Genomic DNA, 22,307 nt, shown 5'->3' with positions numbered 1-22,307 from the left:
TCAATTTAGTTTGAAGAGGTATTACATAAATATTCTGAATATTCAATTTAAAGTTCAACACAATGGAATGACATCTATTTAACAACCACACTACTCTACAAGGGGACAAAGACAACTTTCACAAGTTTTAATTGGCAGGGACCTTTTTGCACAGAAAGGTTATTTTCATTTGAGTCCTCTTTGTATTTATGTGGTCTTAGCTGCCATAATAGCTCACGAATCAGCTGATGGATCACCTGTCCCCATCTCAGATGCAGATCAACCTATTTTGAAATGAACAAAGGGGCAAGGGTCCTTTCTGAGCTATTCCATAGGAGATGAGTCAGAAATGAATGTTCAAAGGGCCCATCATGTGCTAAGCTACTGCTGACTCACAGGTAGTAGGTTCTGTTAGTTCAGCGTATGGATGGATGGAGGTACATTCACCCCGCCTATTATCTTCTTAACTTGTTTTGGATCGAGGAGGTGCATTTCCAAAATGGTAGGTTGACAGTGTCTGGATAGCAATAATTACCAGGGAAATATTACCCACATCCTACCTCTTGTATCTCATTGTCATAGAAGGTACCAACCAACTAAGCTTCAATCTTGATCTGTCTCGTTCTCAGCCCATCCATGTACTTAGTTGTTGTTTTAACATCTTTTTGCTGTTAACCCCCGGCATCACCTCTTCCATCCCTGTTCTATTCCAACCTTCTAACTCCCTGTGTGACATCTTTCTTGCTTACTTCCCAGGATGAGACCCTGGCCTGCCTCTGGTTTGATTCTGCTTTCACTCCTTTGGAAGCTGATGCTGGTTTACCTATGACCCTGACCTCCAGTCCCTTCCCCCTCATCCTACACAGGGATCCTGTCTAGAGACTCCTTTCAGAGCTCTCAGCAGAGCTGGCTTCAAACATCTGCTGAAATTAGCCCTTCACATTTCACCATTGACCATAGCTAAGACTCGTTCAAATAAACAAACAATTAGGGTTGAAAAGAGATATGTGAATGTTCAACAACAAACCAACATGCAACATTATCCAGAAGGACTGTCTAAATTAGAGTTCATTTGACCACATCAGTAAGGAAGTATATAATCTGAAAACATTCAAAGGGAATCATTTTCCATTCTTTCACCTGACACAGAACATTCTCCAGTCCCCCAGTCCAGTGTTGCACATTAACCCATTTTGAAGTATTAGGTGTGAATAAATAATGAATTCATGTAAGAGAAGGACAAAACTTAGAATCCTCTAAGGTGAAGCTGATTGGATCTTGTGGAACGTAAAGCCGTGAAGTTTAAGGGGATCAGTCCCGAAAAGAGACTTGAATATTTTGGTTAAGTTGTTGCTTTTAAGGGCCCTATTGTTTGGCTGCACTGGCAGCTTCTGGCTTGTGAGATGCTTGTTAATATTGAATGTTCTCTCTCTCATAGACCAGTAAGTGATTTAAAAAAATTATTGAAGTGTAGTTGATTTACAATGTTAGTTTCAGGTGTACAGCAAAGTCATTCAGTTATACATATACATACATATATTCTTTTCAGATTCTTTTCCATTATGTTATTACAAGAAATCAAATGTAGTTCCCTGTGCTATACAGTAGGTCTTTTGTTGTTTATCTATTTTATGTATAGTAATGTGTGTTAATCCCCAACCCCTAATTTATCGCTCCCCTACCCTTTCCCTTTTGGTAATCATAGATTGTTTTCTATGTCCATGAGTTGGTTTTGGTTTGTAAATAGAATTTTTATCATTTTTCACATTACACATATAAGTGATATGATATTTTTCTTTCTCCGTCTGGCTTGCTTCACTCAGTATGACAATCTCTAGTTCTATCCATGTTGCAGCAAATGAATGATTGTTTCAATAGTAGGATCCAGAGTGCTGAAACAACCTCACTGAGAGTTCCCATCACTCACAATGTATCTGTGGGGCCGAGGAATCAGCTAAGTCCTCAACAGGCAGTGAATATTGGCAAGTTCATCGACTATTTTCATCAAGCTGCATAAATCCAAGAATCTAATTGCTTGTTTGCTGGGCAGAGTGGGCCTTGTTCTCCGGTTCTTAGTGATGGAGATAACTGAAACTTGTTTGTATTTTTCCAGCCAGAAGCTATTCCACTTAATGCTTTCAATATGGAAACACTCGGGTTAAGCATTGAGCAGAATTTAAAGGAATTGTTGAGTCTTCAAAATTAAAGTATAAACAGAGGGCAATTTTAAAAATTTGTAAATCCTTCCTGGTTCTGAAGTCTTTCCCAGGGGCTGATACTAGGCAGGGCTTGGTCATTTTCCTTGAGGGGAGAAACACTGAGTTCAGCTCCCCAGGAGACTTTTTTGACTTGACTGGACATGAGTATCCCTGAGCGTCAAAGATTATAAATTCTTAATTTAGACATTCTGAATTTATGATAAATAGAATCAAGAAAGACTAAAGCTTCATATTTGGTAGCTTTCAGGGTGACTTTTGCTAAGTAATGTACATGAATTTGCGGGGAAGGGATGGTAGGGAAGGGACATAGGTGAACACAACTAAGGAGTACCCAATCTTAAAGTAAATTTAAAATCATCCAGTTCTGAGTAACATCTTAATTACAGATCATTCCTATCTCTTTCTTGGTGCAGGATCCTGGCAGTTGTTTTTCCACCTTCATGTGTGTTGGTGGTGAACAGAGAAATAAGGAAACTGCCTGTCTTTGAAAATATTCTTTAAGCTCAACTTTTGAATGTTTTAGGGCAACACCCAGCTTCTGCTAGGATTTCTGAAACTTGACTGCAGTCTTGAATGACTTTTATAACTTGTCCAGAATTTTAAAGAGTTAATATGTGTATCAATTGTTTGCAGTAGTTTATTTGCAGGTTATACAACAGGGTTATCAAATAATTAATACATGGTTACTTTTGTGTTCTCATGGTATGCCCAACAGTAAAAACAAAAAAACAAAACAAAACAAAAAAAAAACATTGAACTAGCAGACGGGGGGCCCCATTTCTTGCACACTACCACCTGGCTGGAGAAGTAAGTCTTACAGAATGTTTAAGATCATAAATAGGTAATTCAATACAAAAACATATGTAGGACAGAGAATTGATATTAAAAATCAGAGAAAAGCAAAAATCAGTTCTAGATAAAATGGATGGGGGGTTTAGTTAGTGAAGTGAAATGTGTGAATTTAAAGGAAGCTGAGAATGTGGACATAAAAAGAACAGTTACATCAAGCATCTGGGAAAAATATGGTGCTTATTCTGATTTAAAAATAGTTTTTATTGACTAGAAACTGGGAAGTGGGGGTGCCGGCATGGGGAGTTGTTAAAGAATGAGACATTTCATTTGATTAAATGTAAATAACAACTCTCCCAACTTAAACACCATTATACGTACAGTAGCAATTCTAATGTTCACAAGCTATGTATTTCCCTGAGGAAAGAGCCCAGAAATGTTGCTGCTGAAATATTTCTGATGAAATGTTCCTAATAAAAGATGTTGCTTTGGGTATAGTAGATAGTCAATATGTGTTTACAGGACTGAAGTGAATTGAGAATTAAAAACCACTGGCTTAATTTGTATGGTTATGAACAAATGAGTGGAGAAGAAAGGAACTCAGCTTCACAAATATTCAATAAATAATACTAACCATGAATTTATGGATACGGGTATAGTTTTAGCTTTTCAGTTGATAAAAGACATAGATATAGATAACGCATATATGGATTTAAAAAAATTCATACTCTTACTTGGCAAATTGTGCCCCAAATATATGATTTGGCCAAAACACAGCAGGCTTTAAAAGAATAATCTGCATGCTAGTCTTAAAAATCAAACATTTACAAATATGCTTAGCTCAATTTCATTCTAAATGGTTGAAACTGCATAGTTGAATTAATGCTAATTATGAATTAATGCTGATTAGCAAGTTTAATGACCAATAAAAATAAAATCACCATAACAAAAAATTGCCAAAAACATGCCTTATCTCTAATCAAGATATTCATTAACTCTTGTTCCTCTTATGGGAAAGGAGGAGATCCAGTATGAGAAATCGCGTAAACTTATAAATTGACTTTAACTGCTTCCTGAAAATACCTCAAATGTGATATTGAATGAGACAACCTTTTTATTTCCCTTGTTTATTAAAATCTTTGTAACTTCATCAATTTATTTTACATCTTCATTTTCCTTTATTCATTCCTGGAATCATTCACACGGTGTGTAAAACTATAATGAGTAGCTTTATGCTTAGATTTTTTTTCCTTTGGAAATTATGATCAGGAAGGAGATGACTGTATCAAAGGCTATGCTCACACATACTACCATATTGTTTTCCAAGGACTGCCTGACTTCCTAGCAGGATGAACCAATGGTTAGCTGCAACACAGAGATGTAACATAGTTTCTTTCCCTAACATTGCATACCTAGGCTTCCAAATCCTTACTTGATTTACGTAGTTTTCTTTAGCTCCCTTTCCTTACTTCTTTTTGTTTTGGGCCTCCCTCATTTCTGCCCCCAGGATATATAGACTCACTGGGCCTGCGTTCATCTACTTCACATTGTTTTTTCTGTTTTTTACTTTCTGTGAATGTTTTTACATCATCTCCCATTGGATTATGTCAATCTTATAGAATCTGTTAACTGCAACGATAAACACAGTCCTGAACTCCATCTCATCTGTTCTCGATGGTACATTAATTAGTGTTCTAATTAGATTTTATCCCACATAGTATTCCTCTGCATGCTTTACAAAATCATACTACAACCTTTCACTTATATGTTCCCTTTTCAAAAATTTAGAACAAAAATTTTAATTAAAAAAGATGTGGTCTATTTTGACTATAAAACAAGTCTAGAAGTTGCTAAACCTACAATTAGGTAATTGTGAATACAATTAGCTACCAGCTGTTCGTTCTAAAGTAATAAGAGTTTACCTCTGTCGCTAATTATTTATACATAAAATTTTGCACAATTGCAATTTGGCAATTAATTAAATCATGCAGTTAAATTATGCATGATAATTGGGCATGAAAGAACAAAATGCAAATACAAAAAAACTTAGAAAAAGTAACCCTCATGAAGAATATATTTTCTAGCCACATAGAAAGATGAGTCTATTGAGTAGCTACCTGAAATGCCTTTTTATGAAACTAGTCTTGCAGCTAAAGTGAGAGATTTTGCTGAGAGCTCTTTCCATTTATGCTGCTTGCCCTGGCTTCCCCCAGGAATTTCTGGGGGCCCACCTTTGGGTTTGGGGCTTTCTGAATACCTGACTATTTCTTTCTGGCTGCTGAAAACTCCCCCTTTCTGTTTCAAATTCTAGAACTCTCTGGGAAGTGACTTGTCATCTCTTCCAATACCTGCTCTCCTGATCTGGATGTAGGCACCAGGCACTGTTCTAGGCAGTGGAGTTACAACAGTGAACAAAATGAAGTCCCTGCCCTCACGAACTGACTTTCTAGAGGGAACAGATAGGACAAGTGTGTAAGTCAATGTGTATAATATTAGACTGTGATAAGTTCTATCACAAAAAATAAAGTAAGAGATGGGACTAGAGATTGGGAATTGAGGACAATTTTAGTGGTTGTTGGCAAAGAACTCTTTGAGGAAGTGATATTTGACAAGGCCTGAAGGAAGTGAGGTAGTGAGTCATGCAAGTGTCTTGTGGGAAGAGATTTCTAAATGTAGAAAGCAAAGGGTGATGCCCCAGAGTGAAAACATTTTTGGTTCAATACCAGTAAGAAGACCAATGTGGTTGGAGCAGAGAAGGTGAAGGGGAGGGTGGGATGAGTCCAGAAGTCTTCCAGATCAAAAATCATTTTGTAAGCTACAGTAAGCATGTATTTTGGATTCTACCTTAAGGGTACTGGGTAGTCAAGGAAGAGTTTTGAACGGTACAAACAAATCTCCAAATTGAGAAGATTTTATAGGGCCAGATACTTGACCTCATGCAACTGCAAGGGAGGCTTGTTTCCAAAGTTCTGGTGACAGGGAAGGAGCATGTTTAATATGACTTATCTTCTGGATTAGTTAACAACTGCTCTACTGTGACATAACAAATTACCACCAAACCTAGCAGCTTACTCACATTTATTACCTTATGGTTTCCATGAGTCATATATCCAGGCATGGCTTAGATACATTCTCTGCTATAGTATTAATAAGGTTACCATCAAGGTGTCAACTAGGGCTGTGATCTCATCTGAAGGCTCAACCAAAGAAGGATTTATTTCCAAGATCACCCACATGGCAGGCAGCAAAATGCAGTTCCTTATAGGTTGTTGGAGTGAGGCTTGAGTTCCTCACGTCCTGTTGACTAGAGGCATCTTTTGGTTTCTTGTCATGTATACCTTTCCATAGAGCATCTCACAACATGGCATTAAGAAAGCAAGAGGGCAAGAGACAGTTCCAATGAGAAAGAGGGAAAGAGAAAGAGAGAGAGAGAGAGCTAGTAAGATGAAATTCACAAGTCACAGTCTTTTGTAATCTAATCATGGAAGTGTCATCCCATCACTTTTGCCATATTCTATTAGATAAAAGCAAGTTGCTAGATCCAGCCCCCATGCGGGGGGTCATGAACACTGAAATGACGGTCAGAAGTTGTCTATCATATCCTCTCTGTCTGTTGGGGGGCTCTGATTGGCCTACAGTATCTGCAGTGTGGTTCAGACCAAGGCCCAACTGAGGCCCAGCATGTGAATATGAGCTGAGGATCTGAGACAGAGTGAACTGGAGGAAGTCAAAAGAGAAGACAATATGTACAATGTCCAGGAAGATCAGCCATCAGCAAAAAGGAGACAGGTATATCTGGAGCAGAAGATTGAATAAATGATACTCTTTTGTTCTGGGTACACTTTCATCATAAGTGTATGCAAAACCATGCTTATATGTGTATTTATTTATTTATTTTGTGTACTCATACATTCATTCATGCATTCCTTTTTAAGTAACAGATTTATTGTAATAAATTCACATACTACAAATTCAGCCATTTAAAGTGTACATTTCAATGGTTTTGGTATACTTACAGAGTTGTGCAACTGCCACTACAATATAAGTTTAGAACAGTTTCATCACCCGAAAAAGGAAATTCCATGCCCATTATCAGTCAAGTTCCATCTCCCCCAACCCCTAGCACCCAGCAACCATTCATTTACTTTTTGTCTCTGCAGATTTCCCTATTCTAGATACCTAATGTAAATGGAATCATATAGTACTTGTCCATTTGTATTTGGTTTATTTCATTGAGCATAATGTTTTCATCCATATTGTAGCATGAACCAATACTTCATTCGTTTTTATGGCTGAATACTATTCCATTGTATGGATGAAGTACATTTAAAAAATTCAGTCATCAGTTGATGGATGTTTAGATTTAGATTATTTCTAACTTTTTGAATTATGAATAATTCATAATTTTATGCTATTATTAATAATGCTGCTATGAACATGTGTGTATAAGTTAAGATTTTATATATATGTATGCACATACATATATGCCTATACATATATAAAAACAGCCGTAAGACATCCAGTTGGCCAACAGGTACATGAAAAGATGCTCACCATGCTAATTATTAGAGAAATGAAAATCAAAACCACAGTGGGTTACCACCTCAGACTGATCAGAATGGCCATTATCAAAAGCCTACAAATAACAAATGCTGGAGAGGATGTGGAGAAAAGCGAACCCTTCTACACTGTTGGTAGGAATGTAAACTGGTGCAGCCACTACGGAGAACAGTATGGAGGTTCCTGAAAAAACTAAAAATAGAATTACCATATGATCGAGCAATCACACTTCTGGGCATATATCTGGAGAAAACTATAAATCAAAAAGACACATTCACCCCAGTGTTCACTGCAGCAGTATTTACAATAGCCAAGAATTGGAGGCAAACCAAATGTCCATCAACAGATGAATAGATAAAGATGTGATATATATATATATAATGGAATATTACCCACCCATAAAAAAGAATGAAATAATGCCATTTGCAGCAACATGGATGGACCTGGAGATTATCATACTATCAGACAGAGAAAGATAAATATCATATGATATCACTTATATGTGGAATCTAAAAAAAATGAGACAAATTAACTTATTTACAAAACAAACAGACTAATAGACATAGAAAACAAATTTATGGTTACCAAAGGGAAGGGGGGAGGGATAAATCAGAAATTTGGGATTAACAGATACACACTATTATATATAAAATAGATAAACAACAAAGACCTACTGTACAGCACAGGCAACTATATTCAGCTATCTTGTAATAACCGATAATGGAAAAAATCTGAAAAAGAAAGAATATATATATATATATATATATATATACACACACACATATAAATGAATTACTTTGCTATACACTTGAAACAGTGTAAATCAACTATATTTCAATTAAAAATACCTATAAAAGGAAAATTTCTGGGCATTTGTGTATACTTAATTTAAGTGAGTAATGCTTGAGTGCTATCCAAGTGGCTGGCCCTATTCTGTATTCCCTCAGCAAAGCATGAGGATTTCAACAATGTCTCAGGTTTGTCAATACTGTAATCTTTAGCTTTCTAATTTTTCTGGGCCAACAAGTGTAAGGTGATATCACATGGATGCTTTAACTTGCTTTAATTAATGTGTAGGGACATCTTATATATTTGCTTTTGAGTTTCCTTTTTAAATAAATGCCCTGTTCCTTTATCCTTTGCCCAATTTTCTATTAAACTTCCTGTCTTTTTTGTAATGCTTTTATTTTTTCAATTTTTTAAAATTGAAGTACAGTCAGTTACAATGTGTCAATTTCTGGTGTACAGCACAATGTCCCAGGCATGCATATACAGACATATATTCGTTTTCATATTCTTTTTTGTTAAAGGTTATTACAAGATATTGAACATAGTTCCCTGTGCTATACAGAAGAAACTTTTTAAAAATCTATTTTTACATACAGTGGTTAACATTCGTAAATCTCAAACTCCCAAATTTATCCTTTTAAAATATTAGTCTTTTTTGGTTTTAGATACTGCAAATATTTTCTCCCATCCTACCATCTGTTTTTAATTTTGTCTGTGGTGTCCTTTATTAAACAGAAATCCTCAATTTTAATTTAATCAAATTAATGGATTTTCATCTCGTATCTTCGGTTTTCGAGTTTTATTTAAGAAATCCTTTTCTACCCCAAGACAAAAGAAAATATTTTTACAATTTCTTTTTGGATGCTACTATTTTTTCCTTTCATAATTATTCTTGAAACAATTTGGAATTCACCTTCATGCAGGTTGTTAGGTGGAAACGTAGTTGGATTTTTCTGCCCATAATGAGACAACTTTCCCAGCACAATCTGCCAAATAATATATCCTTTTCCATAAGCTGTGGTGTCACTTTTATTGTATCCTATGATCCCATACATACCTGGGTTTCCCTCTGAACTCTTTATTCTGTTTCGTGGTCCACTTAATTTTGATAGTTATCTCTAGCAATGCTTTAGCTTGGCTCCATATACATTCACCTTGGTTATTTTCTTCAGTGCTAGGAAAATAATAACTTTCCTCAAAAGAACGAAAAAAAAAGAAAGCCAAGCTTGCAAGACAAACCTGAGAAGAGGCTCACCTGCTGGATTCAGAATTAGTTACACTGTGATGAATACTAACTTCAGTGTGCCGTGAGTTCCAAAGGCTCCTTGTAGAGTTGAAGGCTCAGTTTGGTTTCCAAGAATCTCCTCACTTTTCTTCATTCTAAAGGGTTTGTGGCGGTTCCTTGCACCATGAAGCAACCAGGACCTTGTGCTATAAACGGCTGTAAATCAAGAGCTTTGATGCAGTTCTAACTAATCCAGTAGGAACCATACTTTATCAAATAGCATAATTAAATGATTCTTATTGTTAATTTACCCAAGTATCCCATTAGCTGTCCACAGAGGTTTCTATTATCCAGCATCAATTGTGAGAATGAGGTGGGTCTTATTTGAAAGACATGGGGTTAGGGTATACAATTACCTTCAGGTGGTTTCAAATAGCATATTAGCATATATTCATATTATAATTATTTCACCTAGTTAGCTATTATGATTGGTATCAACTGTATTTTACAGAGATTTTGTGCCATGTTTAAAATAATTATTAGGATGTGTATTTTTTTCTTTTTTTTTCAAATATTTGATCTCCACCCATGAATCTCATCCTTTTTTTCAAAATTTTGTTTTACATTTTTTATTAAGTTATAGTCATTTTACAATGTTGTGTCAAATTCTAATGTAGAGCACAATTTTTCAGTTATACATGAACATACATATATTCATTGTCACATTTTTTTTCACTGTGAGCTATCACAAGATCTTGTATATATGTCCCTGTGCTATACCGTATAATCTTGTTTATCTGTTCTGCATATGCCTGTCAGTATCTACAAATTTTGAACTCCCAGTCTGTCCCTTCCCACTCCTCTACCCTCTGGCAACCACAGGTTTGTATTCTATGTCTGTGAGTCTGTTTCTGTTTTGTATTTATGTTTTTTTTTTTTTTTAGATTCCACATATGAGCAATCTCATATGGTACTTTTCTTTCTCTTTCTGGCTTACTTCACTTAGAATGACATTCTCCAGGGACATCCATGTTGCTGCAAATGGCGTTATGTTGTTGGTTTTACGGCTGAAAAGTATTCCATTGTATAAATATACCACCTCTTCTTTATCCAGTCATCTGTTGATGGATATTTAGGCTGTTTCCATGTCTTGGCTATTGTAAATAGTGCTGCTATGAACACTGGGGTGCAGTTGTCATCCTGAAGTAGGGTTCCTTCTGGATATATGCCCAGGAGTGGGATTCCTGGGCCATCTGGTAAGTCTATTCCTAGTCTTTTGAGGAATCTCCATACTGTTTACCACAGTGGCTGCACCAAACTACATTCCCACCAGCAGTATAAGAGGGTTCCCTTTTCTCCATAGCCTCTCCAGCATTTGTCATTTGTGGACTTTTGAATGATGGCCATTCTGACTGGTGTGAGGTGATACCTCATTGTAGTTTTGATTTGCATTTCTCTGATAATTAGTGATATTGAGCATTTTTTCATGTGCCTATTGATCATTTGTATTTCATTCTTGGACAATTGCTTGTTTAAGTCTTCTGCCAATTTTTGGATTGGGTTGTTTGTTTTTTCTTATTAAGTCATATGAGCTGCTTATATATTCTGGAGATCAAGCCTTTGTCGGTTTCATCGTTTGCAAAAATTTTCTCCCATTCCGTAGGTTGCCATTTTGTTTTGCTTATGGTTTCCTTTGCTGTGCAGAAGCTTGTAAGTTTAATTAGGTCCTATTTGCTTATTCTTGCTTTTTAATTGAAGTATAGTCAGTTTACAATGTTGTGTCAATTTCTGGGATATAGCACAATGCTTCAGTCATACATATACATACATATACTCCTTTTCATATTGTTTTTCATTATGGGTTACTACAAGATATTGAGTATAGTTCCCTGTGCTATACAGTAGAAGCTTGTTTATCTATTTTGTATATAGTAGTTTGTATCTGCAAATCTCGAACTCCCAGTTTATCCCTTCTCACTCCCTTTCCTCCCTGGTAACCACAAGTTTGTTCTTGACAATACTTTTTTCCATTATGTGTCATTTTGGTAGCCATCTTTAGCAGCAGGAATTCCTTACTCATCACCCACCTTCATAATTTCTGATCTGACCAAGGGCAGAGGGAGCCATATGAGAGAGGACTGTAGCTGTTCCCAAGGTGTACTGACAAGAAGGCCAGTAATTGGATCAGTTTTTTAAAATAAAACTGTTTGTTTACTATTTTTTAAAGGCACATTCTGCTCCCTCAGTATTTAACTCATTACAATAATCAGATGACCAGACTGCTCATGTTAGGCTTGATGGACCCAGTCCACTCTGGGTTTGAATCCCAGTTCTGACTCAGACTGGTTATTTAACTTTCCTGGGTCTGTTTCTCTCTTCTATAGAAAGTGCTAAAATCACACTCACATGAAATGTATATAAAAGAAGCTACACACATCTGGTGCAGCAGAGGCACACAATAAATCTCCACTTAATTTTTTATCCTTACCAACCCTTTTAAAATTGAATTTTTAGTAAAATTGCCTTTGATTTCAGCCCTTGGGTATTCCTTGTTGGGGTATGCTGGTTCTTCATGACAGGTGATGCAGAGAAAGAGAATCCTCAGGTGGTTTTTCTGGAAAGAAGAACGTTTGATTGATGTTTTAAAAAAGGAGGGATATGAAACTCCTACACATTTCAGTATTTTGAAGCTTCATGGTCTGAGACAAGCTGTGTACCTTAGACTGCTACAGTTGTCATGGTAAGTGGTGTTTTCTTTCCATAGCAACTGAAGCAATAAATAATTACAAGAATGCTGGAAAAAAAATGACCAGAGGGCAAACATTGCCTTGCTCACGGTCTTTAGGTGAAGATGTTTTCTCTTATAAAATCACTTAGATTCTGTGCCCAAAGCTTGGTCAGTAGTAACTTCTTCAGAACAGAGAGGAGTGGAGTCATGGGGCTCTTTACTTAGGGTGGGGAAGTTAGCTCTAGGGTCTTGTACCAATCAGCTTAGAAAGATGGAAGAGGTCAGCGATGGCCCAGCTTGCCGGAGATCTCCCATCAAAAGAGAACTGACAAACAAAGCTGGAACTCAGGTGAGGCAAGTGAGGTGCTGAGGGCACAAAATTGAAGGAGGTACTCAATCTCAGGGTTGTGCAAGAGTACATGGGCTGTTCAGAAATATGAAAGGTGGCATGCTGAAGCAGCTCTGAGGAGAAATTTATCTGTCCTGTTGTAGCATCAAATCACAAATGAAATTCACCACCACACCTCGCACTGTCCCATTCCCACACCACACTTGGGCCTGATGCTGAAAATCCCTATATGATCCCTGGCCTCTGGCGTTGTCAGAGAGTTGTGCACATAACTCTGCACCCAGCCAGGTGAGGCATGGAAGAGAGTCAGAATCCAGAAGCCTTGGGCAGGTGCAAAATGGGGCATGGTGAGCATGGAGGTGGGACCACTGCAGGAAGCAGGAGACAAGAAGCTAGGCAGGAAGCCTTGGGTTAGATTGGGGAGGCAAAGATGGACTAACACCTCTCAAGTTCAGTGTTTGCCAAGCAAAGGGCAGCACCCCCAAACCCCCCACCCCCACCGTTGGTTTGGATGGCTAGAAAGGCCAGAGAAAGCTGGGACAGTTAAAGAACCATTGCCACAATCTAACACAGAGGTCTACACTAGGGGTCCGGGGCCAGGACAAAGACCCCCAACTGAAACTGACTGGAACATACTGCTCCTACGGGAGGAGTCTCATGCCCAGCATATTTATTTCCTTACCTAAGAACTCACTGAAGAACTGTTCTTGCTAAAAAGCCCTTTCTTTTCTTTCCTTTTATTTTTGTAAAAAGGAAACAAACAAAAACAAACAAATGAAAAAACAAAAACAAAACTTGTTTGCTTTATTTTTGGCAAATTTATTTAAAAAAAATTTGGCTTTGGGAAATTGGGATGGTGACTCATCCCGCTATGTGAAGCGAAACCCACCTGTAACTCCCTAGAACCCCTGACTGCTCTGCTCACCTTGAACTAGAGTGTCCCTTGTGCAGATGTTCCAGGAGCCTGCCCTTCTAGTCTTTCTTTTCTTTCCTTTTCTTTTAAACCAGTTGATCAGTTTATTATAAGAGTATATAATTCAAAAACAGCTGGATGGAAGAGATGTATAGGACAGGTATGTGGGAAGGGGAACCTCTTTGGTTAAGTTAATTTTTAGGTATTTTATTTTTTTGATGCTATTGTAAATGGAATTGTTTTCTGTTATGTCTTCTTGAATGGACTCTTATTGTTATGAAATGTTACTATTTGTCTGGTAGTATTACTTGCTCTACAGTCTACATTGTCTAATATGAATCCAGCCACCCCACATTTCTTTTGATTAGAATTTGCACAGTATCTAGTTTTTTATCCTTCAACTTTTAACCTGTCTTCATCTTTATATTTAAATGTGTTTCCTGTAGAAAAGAGTAGAGGTCAGCCTTGCTTTATTTTTCCAGTCTGACAATTCTTAACTTTTAATTGAGGTTTTGAGACTGTTATAATTATTGATATGCTTGAGTTTAAGTCTATCTTTCTATTTGTTGGGATCTTAGGAAGACCTTTAGAAGCCTGTTCATCTTCTGTTTCAAAGCAACATTTTTGTGGGGGTAAAGTACACGTGGGCATGATAAAGTAGAAACAGCCAAGGCTTGCCATCCCAGCACAGCTGAACTCTAGCCCTCAGATTCTGCACAGTCCTTCTCATGGGATTCAGTGGGCCTCAGTGTCCTCGGTTAGAAAGTGATGGGCTGGGGCCAGACAATCTAGGAGGGCCAGCCTGGATATGCCAGCATCGCCAAGGCAGGACCCCAGTAAGTTCCCTACTCCCACCCACCAGCATCCTTGTGTGTCAATGTTCTAAACTTATTCTTGTTGAAAGTAAAGGAAGAAGAAAGCATAGGTACTCAGGCTCTCTGAGAACATATTTTAACATTTTTTTACTTTTTAGTTAATGATCTATTGGAAGGGACCATTATTTTTTTTCTGGGTTCCAATGCCATAACGTGGCTCTTCCATACTTTGTCACATCAAAATATTTCAGAAAAGCTATGGCCTTTAATATATATATGTATCAAAGTTATGTGTGTGTGTGTGTGTATATATATATATATATATATGTATACAGACACATATTTTTACATTTATATATATCTTATGTATCTTTTTTCTTTCTTTCTTTCTTTCTTTCTTTCTTTCTTTCTTTCTTTCTTTCTTTCTTTCTTTCCTTCTATCTATCTATCTATCTATCTATCTATCTATCTATCTATCTATCTATCTATCTATCAGTCATCTATCTCTTCTAACTGTTGTGGAGTGAGGACAGAAAAGCAACTATTACAATTGGGAAGGTATTAGAAGAGATGAGAATGTGATTGGGCCTTCCTCAATGGCCAGAAATAGTGGTGGTGGTAGGGAAGGTGACAGTATCCCCACCATGGGAATGACGTGACATAAATTTTTTTAGAGGTCACTCTGACTACCGGATGGAGAACAGTTTGGAGGGGACAGGAGTGTGGGTCCCTAGGACTCTGGTCAAGAGGGCAGGTTACAGCTGATGCCCACATGGACTAAAACAGTGCTAGTGATGGTAGAGGAAAGCTCACACATCTTTTTTTGCCTAAAGAGCATTTTTAGCTGCAGGAAGCATGACTCTGTTTCTGGAATTTTTTCCAGGGAGCAACAACCATGCTATGTACGAGAAGCTTGGCATCCAGAAGCAGATTTTTTTTTTAAGGCACGTACTCCTGGCTTAATGGAGAATGTAGTTTGTAACAAAATAGAGGCCATCCACTTTCTACTTGATGAATAGAAATGAAACGTGTACAGACATTAAAAGTGGATCCTTCCAGAATTTGTTGATTGATTTTTAAAAATTCAAAATGTATCAAAGGGCAATCCTTAAATTCCTTTCAAGTATTTATCATTGAATTTTCCCACAGGTTAAATAGACTATAATTCATTCAGGTATACCACTGTATATTAATATCAAACCAGGAACAATAGGGGACTTTAAATGGAAACTCAAATCTCACATTGATCAGTATTTCAGATGTAGTAGAAATATTACCCCAGCACCACAAAATGGCATCTGACTGAACTGGATATGAACAAGGGTGTGGGTATGCTTACGAGCCAGGAATGACTCAATGTCAATTTTGTACAAGTGTGTTCTCTTTTCCCTTAAGAGATGTGAAAATGAGATTCTTACCTCTTTGGGGGATGAACCAAACAACCAACAGTTTGATGACCACACAGAGATAAAACCTTCCATCACTGGGTTTTTGTCTCCCAGGGAATTTCTTTGGAGATTTCTATGGAATTCTGAGGCTTGCTGTACAGGCTACTCATGACTGTCCTTCCTTTGGAAAGGGCTGCCTACTCTGATATTGACAGGTCCCCCGTGAGAAAGACCAGAGGTAAGGTGGTATCTCCAAGCAAGACCAGTGGAAGTCCCTCAAATCCTGCATGCTGTGTTTAGAAGGGATGGACATCTGGAAGCCCTCGCCTTTGGTGAGTGTTGTATTATGGTTCCTGATGTAATTATAGCCCTACAGACCCAGGCCTCCTTCTTCCTAGGCCCCTGTGCCAGGCACTCTGTATGCATCGTCCCATCATATCTTCCCAACTCTCTGAGGCAGGCATTATTTATTACTGGCCCATCACTGAGAGAAGGACACCATGGCTTCAGAGATGTTAATTACACCCTCCAGGATGGGCCAGGGTTTATACTTCAGCACAAGCTCTTCCGGCTCTGCTCTGCTCCTGCTAATCTCTCTGCTTTTAGGGGTGATATACGCCTCGTTTCTGAGGAAGCTCAGCTGATGATTATTAGGATTAATGCATTTAATAGTCCTCTTTTGAATGTTGCCTCTGACAACTGAGTACTAATTGCATGATTAAAGTTAATTAATGCTTATGATGTTCTTTACAAATGACAAGCATTACATCCACATATGCCATCATAACCCCCTTTCATGTCACCTGGCATTGAAAGAATTAATTTAAGGACTAAAAAGAACAGGAAAGTTGGTGAAGATGGGGCCAGACTTTTCCGCCCCTCATGCAACATTGTGCTTTATGATTTGGGAATGTTATGCAAATGCCTGCCTCACTAAACATCCTTTTGCTTGATCATTTCTTGGTTATTTCAGATGTCATGCCATGCTGAAGCTTTTAAACTTAATAATTAGTGTTTGTTTGTAGTGCTTGAAAGCTATAATACGGCTACAAGTCAGAATGGTCTATTTAAGACGCATTTCAGGAAGACTCATGCTGTTTTAAAATTAGTCCCCCCCTGAAAATGAGTGCAGGAGTTTCTTTCTAAGCTCCATAAAGATTCGGAGAATTTTATGTTTAATTTTAGTGTGTAGAAAAGAATAAATCCAAAGACTGTCCTTCAGAGTGATACAACCCTCCACCCATCGCCCTGAGTTTTAATGAGATATGGTTGATGAATTTAAAACTCCATATTTAAGGTGTACAACGTGATGTTTTGATATACATACATATTGTGAAATGATTGTGTGATCCAGTTTTGAAATCAGAAGGATTGTGTTGGAGATATAAAGTTCTGGAGCCCTTTTTGTGGCATGTCCTCCTCGCGTGAGGGGTAAGAGTCGTCTCCCTTATCAATAAAGTTTCATATTAATGGTGGTGTTAAATTAGTACTTACTTTGTTCATCCTGCACTGTGTGTTGGATCTGAATTAAAGTTGTGTTTCAGTCTTTCAATTCACTGAAGCTCCTTTTAACTTGTCACACAATTGGTCAGTTTGAGAAAACAACATGGAATATTTACATGTTTTCCTCTGTGAGGAATGTTCGATTCTGGAATGAGTGGCTGAGGGAGGTTGTGGAATTGTCTTCCATAAAGAGTCTTTAAAAACAGACCTGTGACATCAAATTGTGTAATGCAGGGTAACCCCGTAGAGCTCTGGCGGGGGGTCTCTCCAGGGAAAGGCAGGCAAGGAAGGCAGATTGGGACATGTGAAAGAAACTGCCTTGCGGTTTGGATGGCCACACTTCATAACAGGTCAAGGGAAACAATCTTCTGTTGCCCTTCCTTTGACCTCTGGGGTTCCAGGCACAACTGAGCCTACCCTGCAAAGCGGTGTCAACCTGGCAGGGACTGGATATATGACTTGACACTTGGCCACGGACGAAATGTTGGTTCCTCTCCTGCTACAACAGCCCTTTTGTTGAGGATGAGAGCTGAGCTTCATGAGTTCCACAATGGAGCTCAGCCTGTAGTCAAAAGATCTCCATCTCCGGCTCAATAACTCGCATCAGGCTGCTCAGCTCGGGCCTCGGTGTCCAGGAAGGGTAGAGGGCTCAGCCTGGCGGAGAACATCATGACTCCGCGGACTGAAGATGGCGCGGAAGGAGCTTCATCGGATCTCAGCCCAGAAGAAGTTCCCGGGGCCCCCAGCACCTCAGGGCCTAGGTGGAAATGCTCCTCGCCCTCGCTTTGCACCCTGGGAGCCTCACTCCCGTGGGGGTTTCATTGTTTCAGGCAGGAATCAGTCAGAGGCAAATCTTCAGGGCTTTCAGTGAGGAGGATTGGGGGCCAAGGAGGAGCTTCAAGGCTCTCATTGTGCCCAACCCTTGTATAAACCCCTGGCCCGTATCCCCCTGCCCACAGTGGATGCTTCAGACAGGATGACTGCCTCTGCCTCCTCTTGGGTGCTGTGGAGCCATTTTGCCCCTTGCTGTGGTACCTCCTTAGAGAGTGCCCCGGGGAGGGATGGTTGGTGGGGAGGATCACGGGAAGCCTCGGTGGGAAGCTCGGCATTTTGAGGCCACCAAAAGGCAGCCATCACAGGTGTCACTGCGGGAGGTAGTCTTTGACTCTTCCTCAGAAATTTCGAGAAAGCTCCCAGTATCATCCTAAACATCAGAAATAGATTTTTGAGGAAAGTGACAATAGCAAAGCCACAGGATCTCCTGGGTGGATGGGCCCTGTGGGCCTCCATTAGCACAGTTGAGGGGGATGGAAAGCAAAAGACCAGCCGGCTTCAGTAGACCCAGCAGTTGCCATACTGTGAGACTACACACTTCCTGATTTTGAGGCCCATGTTGCAAGGGTAGCTTTTCAAAGGATCCACTTGAGGGTTTTTGTTTGTTTGTTTGTTTGTTTTTGTGGGTTTTTAAATATTAAGATGTTAAATATTGTATCATTTCAGTGATTTTCAAAAATTGAAGTATACTTGATTTACAATATTGTGTTAGTTTCAGGTGTAAAGCATAATTATTCAATATTTTTGCAGATTATGTTTCATTATAGGTTCTTATAAGTTAATGGATATAATTTCCTGTGCCATACAGTACATCCTTGTTGCTTAGCTATTTTGTATATAGTAATTTGTGCCTTTTAATCCCATACCCCTCATTTGTCCTTCCCTTCTCTCCTCTCCCCTCTGGTAGCCACAAGTTTATTTCCCATGTCTTTCAGTCTGTTTTGCATATACATTCATTTGTATTACTTTTTGGAGTCCACATATAAGTGATATCCTACAGTATTTGTCTTTCTCTGTTCAACTTATTTCACTAAACATAATATTCTTTAGTTCTACTCATGTTTCTGCAAATGGCAATATTTCATTCTTTTTCATGACTAATATCCAATTATATATATCCAATCATCTGTCTATCTATAGATATGTATCACAACTTCTTAATCCAATCATCTGTTGATGAACATTCAGGTTGTTTCCATGTCTTGGCTATTGTAAATAGTGCTGCTGTGAGCATTGGGGTGCATGTATCTTTTTGAATTAGAGTTTTCAGTATTGTTTGATTTTGGTTTTCAGATGTTCTGGCATTGGGATGTGTGTGTGAGTGCACTGGGACTGAGAGCATAGAAGACCTGGTTACACCAGAAAAGTCCTTTCTTGTAAAGTGGAGTAATACCATCATAAAAGCTGAAGCCACATCTATGTACCTAAATAAATTATTTTACCAGTGGTCCCTAATTTTACTATGTTACTGGCAAAAATGTACTGGCTTCATAATTCAAGTTCTGCTTGTAAATGGTGACAGTTAATAACTTTGAAAGTAAAACTACCATGAAGCCATATGCTAGGGGGTTGAAAATGGGAATATCAAAAAGAAAAAAGAAAATCACTGTGAAATGTGATCAGGTCATAAATATTTTAAAACAGGGATGCCTAGATGCCACTTCAGCCCATGCTGATGTTGGTTGCAGTGGTAGCACTGGTGAAGTTAGTAACAAGCCACCTAGAGAAGTGTGATTAAAAGTGCCAAGTGATTTGGAGGTTGCAAGAAAGTGGGAGAAGCTAGGATTTTTAATATTTCAAGGAATTTTCCTCTTTCTTAGGTGGAATCAAAACCTGAAAGAGAAGAGAATAGATACCCGTGAGATCTGATGAGGCTGGGAGAGGAAAGGAGAAGAGAGAAAAAGGTAAGGGCAGGGTCCGTATAGTTTCCCTGCTGTTTTTCTGGGGCTTATTCTGCGGTAGATTGCTAATTTCTCTGACTCCAAACATGAATAAGGAATCCAGAAGCAAAAATAACTTTCATTATATGAATTAGGGAAATGTTGCATTATTATTTTTTCAACCTATTTCTTTTTTTTTTTTTTTTAATGGAAGTCCTGGGGATTGAACCCAGGACCTCATGCATGCTAAGCACATGCTGTACCGCTGAGCTAAACCCTCCTTCCTCTCAACCTATTTCTGTAAACAAAATGAAATAAGAGGATCAGCTTTTCATATAGTGACTAACCCCTCAGAAGAGCGTGATTTTTCATTTTTATTTTTTGGGGGTAGATTAGGTTATTTATTTATTTATAATGGAGATACTGAGGATTGAACTCAGGACCTCATGCATGCTAAGCATGCACTTTACCACTGAGCTATACCCTCCCCTCTGACTTTTCCTTTTTAAATCTAAAATGGCAGATGAGGAGCTCCAGAGTTCTAATGGCTTGATATCAGAAAAGCAGTGTGAGCATGCAGGCCAGTGAATTATCCAGGGGTCTGGATTGGGCAATTTCAGTTATTTTCTGTGTAATTGAATTAAAATAAAGATGGCCCTTTGCTTATATAGCTCAGTGGCTCAGGGCGTGTTTCCCTGCAGGGAAACTTGGGTGGTGCGTGAGGCCAGTGGGGAAACTTGTGATGACCCAAGGAGGGATAGTTGGCTTTTCTCATCTTGACTGGTTCTCGCTAAATGATTTTCTTTTGGGTCCTTGCCTTGTGAATGCTGCTATTTCTATCAGGAAAATACATTTTTAAACAGTGCTCTGAAGGGTTTTCATGTACAGTATGTCTTCATAGGGAAATAAAATAGATGGCAATAAATTTCTTCTTGTTGCTCTTAATAGAATGAACACCTGCTTTGATTCTACTTATTCTCCCTTATTTTGAAGTTTGTTGCTTAACTCTGAATATCATGGCAGAGGGAATTTTTAGGCTGAAAGGCCATCCCAGACAACAGCAAGACCTCTGAGCAGATATTCTCTCACCAAGGGCTGCAGCTGGACAAAGGAGAAAATTGAATTTCCTTAGTAATCACACATTCCTCCTGTTTTATAAAATTAAGCAATTCTGCAGTCAAACAGGTAGCCAATTTATTTTAATTACTCCAAAGGCATTAATGATGATCACATTTGGAAATAAATATTGTCAAGTGAAGTACTTGGTCTAGAAAATAGTCCAGTTGTGTCTAAGGTACATAGTTTTGTTCTGCTTATTTCTCTTCCTGTTCTAGAAGAGAGGATTGAAGTGTGGCCACATCAAGGCATCCAAAGAGGGTCCTTTCCATGAAACTCCAGGGAATAGTTGGAAAGTATTTGACCTATGACTTTGAAACTACTTAGGCCAATGTGGCCAGGTTGGAGAGGCCTTTGGGCTTAGTGATGAGAAGGCCTGAGTACCAACCCCCTCATCTGTCAGTCATTACACAAAGAGGTATCTGCCTCTGAGCATGGGCCTGGCACTTGTGGAGAGGGGAGGGAACTGGATCCTTCCAGCTGCCAAGAGCTGACTGAGCTGGAAATAAAGACCCAGAGTCATCAAGGTTTTCCTTGGGCAGAGGTTTCGGTGGACTATTGGCGTCTCTTTATGGTTCTTGTGTGGGAAAACGGAGCCACTTCTACCTGCTCTAGGTGCTCTGTCATGCCCTTGTGACTTAGGCTATATCTGAATGTCAGTAGGTGTGCACTACATGTGACAAAGTTCCCACTGGGTTTTCAAGGTGGTAATCCCAGAATGTCCATCTCTTAAAAGATAAGAGTGAAAATAATTGTCGAGTTTTTAATGGAGCACATAAACCTCCTTTGAAGTAGGCCTCCTACTATATACTCTGCAAAGAAACTTTACATTTTCCCTTTGCCCCTTATCAAGAACTTAAGATCTCTGTAAGGCTTTTCCTAAACACTACATCAATATTAAATTGACTTACAAATATTGTTTATGAGAAATAGAATATTGTTCTTGCTATTTGATACATATTTATGGAGTATGTGTCCTGACTTGAGTCTAGCTAATGTCCCACTAGGCAAGGATGTTTTGGTGGCTGATGAGTTTTTCTTCTGGTTCTATTTCTAACAATTAAGCACACTGTTTAAGTAACAGATTGTTCTTTCATTATAAGTGAGCATGACCACAAATAAATGTACCCCATATTTAAATATACAAGCTGTACATCTGGGATGGCAGGAAGCTGAGGGCAGTCAGCCTTTCATATGCTAATACTTGAGATTAAGGCACA

General features: G+C 38.5%; 1 protein-coding gene across 1 annotated transcript in view; it reads left to right on the top strand.

Moving 5' to 3' along the window:
* The first annotated feature begins 17,945 nt into the window (after positions 1–17,945).
* Positions 17,946–22,307, top strand: part of PASD1 (PAS domain containing repressor 1) — a 94,702-nt gene continuing 90,340 nt past the window's right edge. Inside the window, exon 1 of the mRNA XM_064482895.1 lies at positions 17,946–18,124. Coding sequence (XP_064338965.1) covers positions 17,946–18,124 — 179 coding nt within the window. The remainder of the gene's footprint in view (positions 18,125–22,307) is intronic.

The sequence above is a fragment of the Camelus dromedarius genome, chromosome X (assembly GCF_036321535.1).
Source record: "Camelus dromedarius isolate mCamDro1 chromosome X, mCamDro1.pat, whole genome shotgun sequence".
In the NCBI taxonomy this organism is placed as follows: Eukaryota; Metazoa; Chordata; class Mammalia; order Artiodactyla; family Camelidae; genus Camelus; species Camelus dromedarius.
The sequence above is the reverse complement of the archived record's forward strand: the minus strand, read 5'-3'. Positions and strand labels throughout refer to the sequence as shown.